At 37.1% G+C, this 9,519-nt stretch overlaps 1 protein-coding gene across 1 annotated transcript in view; it reads left to right on the forward strand.

Moving 5' to 3' along the window:
• The window catches only part of PIGX (phosphatidylinositol glycan anchor biosynthesis class X), a 46,162-nt gene extending 37,971 nt beyond the window's left edge, over nt 1-8,191 (forward strand). The window contains exons 6-8 of the mRNA XM_059165043.1: nt 1,228-1,441; nt 3,903-4,003; nt 7,782-8,191. Coding sequence (XP_059021026.1) covers nt 1,228-1,441; nt 3,903-4,003; nt 7,782-7,925 — 459 coding nt within the window. The 3' untranslated portion in view covers nt 7,926-8,191. The remainder of the gene's footprint in view (nt 1-1,227; nt 1,442-3,902; nt 4,004-7,781) is intronic.
• Nucleotides 8,192-9,519: the final 1,328 nt, after the last annotated feature.

Below are 9,519 nucleotides of genomic sequence, written 5' to 3' on the forward strand. Positions count from 1 at the left end.
GGAAAAACATGAAAAAATACAGCACTTGGTGTCACTCTGAAACAGAAGAATTAGGATGTTTGCCATTATGCGAAGACTTTAATTCTGTTTTTGTTTTTGTTTTTTCCTGGAGATATGTAAGGGCTTCACATAGAGAATCTAGAGACAAGTTGTATGTGTATACATCTGTACATATATCATACACACAGACTCACAGATTATGTAGTGTCTGTATATATGTATTTATAAATATATGTGAATGTGAGTGTGTGTATGTATGTTTATACAGAAATATGTGTGGGTGGATATATATAATATATATATTATATATATATATAATATATATATAATAGTATGTACTTACATTATAATTTAGGACTATTTTCTCTCACATATACATTTTTAGTTTTGGAATAGAATACCTTTTTCTTTTTTAAAGATCTTTTTTATTTCTTCATTTGAGAGAGAGTGAGCAAAAGCTTGAACAGGGGGGAGGGGCAGTGGGAGAGGGAAAATCAGATGCCTCCCTGAGCCGGGAGCCCAATACAGGGCTCAATCCCAGGACCCTGAGATCACGAACCGAAGGCTGAAGGCTGAACTTAACTGACTGAGCCACCCAGGTGCCCCTAGAATACCTGTTTTAAAATGGTTTTTACCATATTATTTTTTTAAAGAATCATTTACTATTTTCCTTTTAACTTTTTATACCTAATATGGGAAGAGTACTGACCTTTGCTTTGACTTCCTCACCACAGTGCTCTGTCTTACTCACTGCCATCTTACCTACTTTTCTGAAGAACAGGAAATTACCAGAATGATACCAATCATTTCAACCAATACTGGGTTAACTGTTTTTGTCATAGTTTTCATTTGTGAATACAGCATCATTTAATATTTATTAAATTTAATAAATATTAAATGATGCTGTATTCACAAAATTTCTCTTTTCTTATTACCTGTTTTGTCACCTAAACAAAGCTTGATAAGGATATTATAAATACATAATTTTTGTTATGGGGAAATTTCACACCCCAGAGTATAATTTCCTCAGTTTACTTTTAGTAAACAAACTTTTATTAAACATAGATCACATCTTATTTTTCTATTTAAAATTGAGGATAGAATGAAATGGGAATTGTTTATAGGGGGAGTGAATTTGACATTTCTGTTCATCAGTATAGCATTCTTCTGGTTTTATTAATCTTCTCTATTTCTTCTTTGGATTAATATTTGTTTTCTTTTTGATAGGCAGTGATGGTTTCCGAAGACTTTAATATAGAAGCTCCCAATTATTTGTCTAAGGAATCCGAAGTTCTTATTTATGCCAGACAAGATTCACAGTGCATTGATTGTTTCCAAGCTTTTTTGCCTGTGCACTACCGCTATCATCGGCCACATAGTAAAGATGGAGAAACCTTTATTGTGGTCAATAACCCTGATTTATTGATGTATTGTGACCAAGGTGAGAGTTGCAAGTCTTTTCTGCGGGTTGAAAATAAAAATAAAGGTATGATGGCAAGTCCAAAGTCAAGGACAGGGGTGACAGAAGGTTTCTTTTTACTTTCCTTTTTAACTTTTTTTTTTTTTTTTTTAAGAAGATTTTATTTATTTATTTATTTGTCAGAGAGAGAAAGAGAGCACAAGCAGGGGGAGCAGCAGAGGGAGAAGGACAAGTAGGCTCCCTGCTGAACAAGGAGCCTGATGTGAGATTTGATTCCAGGACCATGACCTGAGCTGAAGAAGAACTGACTGAGCCACTCAGGCAGCCCCCTTTTTAACCTTTTCATTGTAAAATACACCATAGGTATAGAAAAGCTTCACAAATAAATAGTTTAGTATATTATTATAAGGCAAAGACCCTTCCTTGTAACTACCACCCAGGTAGAGAAATAGAGCTTTACCAGTCACCCTAGAAGCAGCTGTGTGTCCCGTCTCAATCATAGCCTCCTCCTTTCCTCTAAGACTAACCCATATCCTGACTTTTAATCAGTTGCTTATGTTTCTTTATACTTTTTTCACCCAAGTGTGCATTCGTGGATAGTAAAGCCTCATCTTCCCCATTTGAAGAAATGTGTTTCCACTAAGTCTCTTAATTTACAAGTTTCCCCTCTTTCCCTTTCTTTTTTTTAGATTCACCTGTTGAGAAACCTGGGTCATCTGACCTGTCTAGTTTCTCATAGTTGGGGTTTTGGTGATTTTGCTTATGCCATTCATCTAGCCTCTTTATTTCCTGGAAATTGGCTGCTGGCTCCAGAGCTGTGATCAGATTCAGTTTGATTCTTTTGACAAGACTATAGGTGGTGCTGTGTTCTTGTATGAGGACTCATATAATGTCTGGTGTGTTTCTTTTTTTTGGCCATTGATCCTCTGCCCTTGTGCTGCTTTCTATTTCTTTATGCTGATTTGCGGGACTTACAGCTGTTGGTGTTTTGTCTACTTGTATAGATTTTTTGTGTTTGAGGGAATACTTTACCACCTAGTTTTGTGTAAATGTTAGCCATGAGTTTTTGGTTTGGGAAATAATTGTTCTTTCTGTTTTTATGTATGCATTTGAATTAAAAAAAAACAAAAAACAAAAAACAAGGAACTATGCTTCCTCATTTTCAGTCTTCCTAGAATCAGGACTTTAAGAAGTCCCTTTCAGATTTTGGCGTTTTTTTTTTTTTTTAAAAGATTTTATTTATTTATTTGACAGAGATCACAAGTAGGCAGAGAGGCAGGCAGAGAGAAAGGAGGAAGCAGGCTCCCTGCTGAGCAAAGAGCCCGATGTGGGGCTCTATCCCAGGATCCTGGGATCATGACCTGAGCCGAAGGCAGAGGCTTTAACCCACTGAGCCACCCAGGCGCCCCCAGATTTTGGTTCTTTGTGTCTCCAAATTTAGGTTGATTAGAATATTCACAAATCAGTAGCACCAAAGATTGGGAGATAGGAAGTTTTTTGTTTTGTTTTTGTTTTTGTTTTTTTTAAAGATTTTATTTATTTATTTGACAGAGAGAGATCGCAGGTAGGTAGAGAGGCTGGCAGAGAGAGAGAGAGAGAGGGAAGCAGGCTCCCTGCCGAGCAGAGAGCCCGATGTGGGACTCTTTCCCAGGACCCTGAGATCATGACCTGAGCCCAAGGCAGTGGCTTAACCTACTGAACCACCCAGGCGCCCAGGGAGATAGGAAGTTTTTAATCATACTTTGCTGCCATGATAAATTTCATGATGAGAAAATAATAAACTGTTCAACTTTGTTAGATCTGTTCATCCAACCTAGTTTTTTTTTTCTTTTAATTACTCAGAATAAAGTTTGGAAAAGTGTCCTCTCCTGGAGTTCTGGTATTGTGTTTTGTTTTGCTTTGGTTTGGTTTGTTAGTCTGAATGTTCTTTATATGGGTTTGTTTAGTTTATGGAAATTTTTTTCAGTTGTATGTTTAGGATCTGTTAATTTTTCTGAGTATATGTTATACTTCAAAAAAAGTTTAAGTTAAAGTTTTTAAAAAATTGTACCTACTGGGGGCACCTGGGTGGCTCAGTAGGTTGGGTGTCTGCCTTCGGCTCAGGTCTTGATCTCTACATCCTGGGATTAAGCTCCACAGCTGGCTTCCTGCTTAGTGGGGAGTCTGCTTCTCCCTCCCTCTGCTTCTTCTCTCTCTCAAATAAATAAATAAATAACATCTTAAGAAAAAAAAGTGGCACCTACTGTAATGGGATTTATTAAGAACTCATGCTTAACTTCTGTACAGTCTTGGTAATTTTGTAATTTCTTTGGCATCCTCTTAGAACAGGTTGCTGAAATAAAACAGCATGTGATAGATGGATTCAGGTCTTGTACATTGTGTGGCAAAGAGTATGAGTACTCATATCTCAACATGGAAGACTGGCTTAGTGTCTAGTCCAGATGCATGTTTTCTGATATGATGTTCTACCACTTTTTCTCAGAGTTTCCAATTTTGAAATGCTGGGCTCAGTCACAAGTGGCAGCTCCTTGTGCTTTGAAGAATAAGGATATATGCCAGTGGAACAATATGAAATACAAATCAGTAAGTTGATATTTTGAGGTGTTTTTCAATCATGCTGCATTATTTAAAACTCATAATGTTTCTGCCACATTTAAGGGATTAGCATTTTATATTCTACCATTAAAAGCTATTTTTTGTTTGTTTTTTTTTTAATTTTTTAAAAAAGATTTTATATATTTATTTGACAGGGAAAGAGAGAACAAGCACAGGGAGAGGGAGGCAAAAGGAGAGGGAGAAGCAGGCTACTGCTGAGCAAGGAGCCCAATGTGGGGCTCAGTCCTAGGATCCTAGGATCAGGACCTGGGCCGAAGACAACTATTTAACCAGCTGAGCCAACCAGGAACCCTTTGTTTGTTTTTAATGTTGTTTCTTTGCTACTGATGGCAACAATGGCTCCTCATTTCCGTAGAGTCATAGAATCATTTAATTTGGGGACTGGAGATTTAGGGTTAGTTCCATGCCTTATATTAGTCCAGAGCCCAAGTAAGCTAATATGCTTTTTAAACGTGTGGAGTAGCAACAAATAACAGTGCTATATCCATCTGGTTTTACTTTATCTAGAAAAATGTTTCCACAGCTGATGTCAAAGAAATCACTGCCTATGTTTTTTCCAGGGGTTTGATGGTTTCTTGTCTCACATTTAGGTTTTTAGTCCATTTTGAGTTTATTTTTACGTATGATTTAAGAAGGTGGTCCAGTTTCATTCTTGATTTTACTTTATAGGTACTTTATTTTATTTAGAACTTTTTATTAACTTTTGAACAACGAAGTCAATTAGTTAACTTCAATATATTACATAGAAAAAGTGAGAAAAGAGAAATAATGACTCCAAGTAGTAATATTTCGACTATGATAAAGTTTCTAGACAGTTGTATTGCAATTTATATATCTAAATCCAGGTTGTGGCCAGCCATTTTAATAGTTTTGACCCCGACCTTGTTTTCAGTTAATAAATTAGGTAAGTATTCTTATTTCATTATCATTGGCTTTGTCTGAGGAGTGTACAGTTTTCTATTTACCTTCTTAAGTTATCATGGTCTACTTCTCTCTGTTCAGTGGCAAGTCTTATACAACCATCTCTCTTCTTTCCCTCTTTTCCTGACCTTTCCTTCCTCTTTTATGAGCTGCATTTTAACTGATGGTTGTACTATCTGTTTGTGTTTCACTTTGACCCTAATTCTCTTTAAGGTCTGCCTCCTTTGGTGGAATAGCACAATCTCTGTCAACATTCTTACAATTTACTTTTACAAAGAGTCAAATGAGTCTGCAGTAAAAGTAAAATAAATTAGGGGCGCCTGGGTGGCTCAGTGGGTTAAAAAGCCTCTGCCTTCGGCTCAGGTCATGATCCCAGGGTCCTGGGATCAAGCCCCACATAGGGCTCTCTGCTCAGCAGGGAACCTGCTTCCTCCTCTCTGTCTGCCTCTCCGCCTACTTGTGATCTCTGTTAAATAAATAAAATCTTTAAAAAAAAAAAAAGTAAAATAAATTAAAATGTTAAGCCCACAGACAGATAAACATAAAGCAGATTTGTTTGTATGTGCTGTTGGAGATTATTATAGATTTGAAGTATTTTCCTTGGAGTTGCTTTGAAGCCTGTCTACCAGCTAGCCTAGAGAACAACTAGTTACCGTTAAGTCTTACTATAAAGCACTGCTATTTTGTAGTGGGGAACTCTCTTAGAGCTGACAATTGTAAGAAGTATGACTCTGCTAATATGTTTTGTAGCGTAGAGTTGCTTTTGAGTAGATTTCCATTAGCATATGGAACCTGAACTTTTTTTACACTCTAAAATACATCTGGAGAATTACATGTGATTTTCTTATGTGAATGAAGAGTATAATTAGTATTTACAATTTATTAATTTAAAATACTGGTAGTGTGCATTGCTACAAAATAAGTAATTACCTTATTAAAACATTCTGAATTCAGTTCTCTTTTAGACCATGTAACTTGAAATAAAAGGTCTTAATGAACCCTTTGATTTATGTGTGTGTATGTGTGTGTTAACATTTCTTGTTTATATATATCAGGAAAATAGGTGACCATCACTGAGGTGGTGATCTAAGTCTTGTTTGTCTAAGGCACCATTTTTTTAAAAGATAATTTAAAAGATAAAAAGATAAAGATAAATAAAAAGATAAAAAACTATCTTTTTTTAAAATATAATTTTTAAAGATAATTTTTAAAAGATAATTTGAAAAGATAATTTTCAAATTAACATTTGTTTTGGATGTGAAATTATACTCCAGATATTTATAAAAAGGAACCAAAAATAAGAGCATTCCCAAGTTACCTAAATTTTAATATATTTTTTAAAGATTTTATTTATTTATTTGACAGACAGAGATCATAAGCAGTCAGAGAGGCAGGCAGAGAGAGAGGGGGAAGCAGGCTCCCTGCTGAGCAGAGAGCCCGATGCGGGGCTCGATCCCAGGACCCTGAGATCATGACCTGAGCCGAAAGCAGAGGCTTAACCCACTGAGCCACCCAGGCGCCCCTAAATTTTAATATTTTTAAAAACCGATTTTATTGGGGCGCCTGGGTGGCTCAGCGGGTTAGGCCTCTGCCTTCAGCTCAGGTCATGATCTCAGGGTCCTGGGATCGAGCCCTGCATCAGTCTGTCTGCTTAGGGGGGAGCCTGCTTCCCCCCACCCCGCCCCTGCCTCTGCCTACTTGTGATCTCTGTGTGTCAAATAAATAAATAAATCTTTAAAAAAAACACCCCGATTTTCTTTTCTTTTTTTATGATTTTACTTTCTTTTTTAAAAAGATTTTATTTATTTATTTGACACACAGAGATCACAAATAGGCAGGGAGGCAGGCAGAGGGAGAGAGGGGGAAGCAGGCTTCCTGCTGAGCAGACAGCCTGATGCAGGGCTCGATCCCAGGACCCTGAGATCATGACCTGAGCTGAAGGCAGAGAGGCCTAACCTGCTGAGCCACCCAAGCGCCCCCAAAGGCAGAGGCTTAACCCACTGAGCTACCCAGGTGCCCCGATTTTACTTATTTATTTACCAGAGATTGAGGGAGAGAGAGAGAGCACATGAGTACAAGCAGGGGGAGCGGCCGGCAGAAAGAGAAGCAGGCTCCTTGCTGAACAGGGATCCCGATGCAGGACTCCATCTGACGGGGATCATGACCTAAGCGGAAGGCAGACAGTTAACCCACTGAGCCACCTAGGTGTCCCTAAAAAGCTATTTTAAACCACAAAATTTCCTAGAGTTTTTATCCTCTTTATCTTCAAAACCAAATAGAAAATAGAAACCAAGTTGAACTGTAGGAGAACTGTTTTGTTGGTCAGGATGACAGTGACTTTGATGTTTTAACAGTAAAAGACACATTCACTGTGTAACTTGTGAATAATAGACTTTTTAAAGGTATTTTGGAGAGAGAAACAGCAAAACAGAAGTGATTGGATACTTTAGCTTTATTGTTGTTTTAATGTTTTTCCTTTAGGGCTTTGACTGAGAGATAATTCTGTATTCTAATAGAAAGGTAACAAAAAGAAGTAAATGTTTATACTGATTACAGAGGTGACAATGGCAGATAGCTAACATCAGTAGAAAGTAGAAATCAAAATTAATGAGAATTTAAGGATTATTGTGATGAATCTGATTCTGTTACATTAAATGAAATGTTGAATCCAAAAGAATCACCCAAACAATAATGTTACATGTAGTGTAGCATTGGCTAAAAGATACTAAAAGGAAAAAATTACATTAAAAGTCAAAGAACTAGGTCTCACCTTAGGGCCTGCATTTTAGATGTCTCTAACCTCTCTTTCTCTCTCTTTCTCTAGGTATATAGGAACGTGACTCTACAGGTTCCAGTGGGACTAACTATACATACCTCCTTAGTGTGTTCTGTGACTCTGCTCATTACCATCCTGTGTTCAACTTTGATCCTTGTGGCTGTTTTCAAATATGGCCATTTTTCCCTATAAGTTTTGTGGAGCTTAATGCTTCCCATAAACCTAAATAAGACCTATTTACTTGTGATCAGAAGTGTTCTTCTAGGGGTGCCTGGGTGGCTCAATCGGTTAAGTGGCTTCTTCAGTTCATGATCTCAGGGTCCTGAGATCCGGCTCCTTGCTCCACAGGGAGCCTGCCTCTCCCTCTTCCTCTGTTGTTCTCCCCTGCTTATACTCTAGCTCTCAAATAAATAAAATAACATGTTTAAAAAAAAAAAAAAAGGAGTGTTCTTCTAGAATTATGTCGTTTTTGTCTTCATTTATGGCTATAATTTTGTGTACTAGAGGAAATTTTGGACCATTTTCAACCCATTCCAGAATTTAGTACTCTGTTGTATAGACCATTGATAATCTTTAAGCAAGTACCAATAGGAGAGGAAACTTAATTTTGTTGAATTTATATTTATTTTGTGAGAAGTGATTTCAGTTTCATTTCGGTCATGAAAAGAGTACTTTATGTGTTAGAGACAAATTATTCTTATTTTATGAATAGAAACATTTTAATTTCCGCTAAAAATTGAGAAAATAATTTTTTTTTTTTTAAAGATTTTATTTATTTATTTATCAGAGAGAGAGCGAGCGAAAGCGAGCACAGGCAGACAGAGTGGAAGGCAGAGTCAGAGGGAGAAGCAGGCTCCCTGCGGAGCAAGGAGCCCGATGTGGGACTCGATCCCAGGACCCTGAGATCATGACCTGAGCCGAAGGCAGCGGCTTAACCAACTGAGCCACCCAGGCGTCCCGAGAAAATCATTTTAAATGAGAATAAAATATTTTGGATGAATCAGTTTATTTAAACATTAGTTTTATAAGAATATTAAAGTTACTCATCCAGAGTTTAAAGAAAATAAAGTAGGACAGCTAAGAAATTATTAATATCAAGATTGATTATTCCTTAAAGCATTTCTATTCTCTTTTTGTATTTTATTTACTGTTTTGAATATATGAATGGCTAGATGAAACTAAATACTAAGTACTAAGACACAGTTTTTGTTTAGTACTGAATTTGTCAGGAAGACAATTCAGATTGTCATTTTAGAGTATGTTTTATTAAGTTGTACATTTATGAAAAAAAATATTTTTGTATCTTTTGCTCCATGCTGAACTTGGGTCTTAAACTCATGACCCTGAGATCGAGTCACATGCTCTACCGACTACTGCCAGGTAGCCCTCTTTTGTGTATCTTCAGTGGCTTTTTTTTTTAAACAAAGGTTCTTATTCTACTGTTTTTCTTGGGGAAAAGTTAGAAAATAAAGTGCCATAAGCTAATTAAAAAATAAAAAAGCGGGGGTGCCTGGGTGGCTCAGTGGGTTGGCCCTCTGCCTTCCACCCAGGTCATGATCTCAGGGTCCTGGGATCCTGAGCCCCACATCAGGCTCTCTGCTCAGCAGGGAGCCTGCTTCCCTCTCTCTCTCTGCTTGCCTCTCTGCCTACTTGCGATCTCTCTCTGTCAAATAAATAAATAAAAATCTTTAAAAAAAAAATAAAAATAAAAATAAAAAATGTATGGGGCACCTGGCTGGCTCAGTCAGTGGAGCATGTAACTCTTGAACTCAGGGTTTTGAGTTTG

The sequence above is a fragment of the Mustela lutreola genome, chromosome 2 (genome assembly GCF_030435805.1).
Source record: "Mustela lutreola isolate mMusLut2 chromosome 2, mMusLut2.pri, whole genome shotgun sequence".
Taxonomy (NCBI): Eukaryota; Metazoa; Chordata; class Mammalia; order Carnivora; family Mustelidae; genus Mustela; species Mustela lutreola.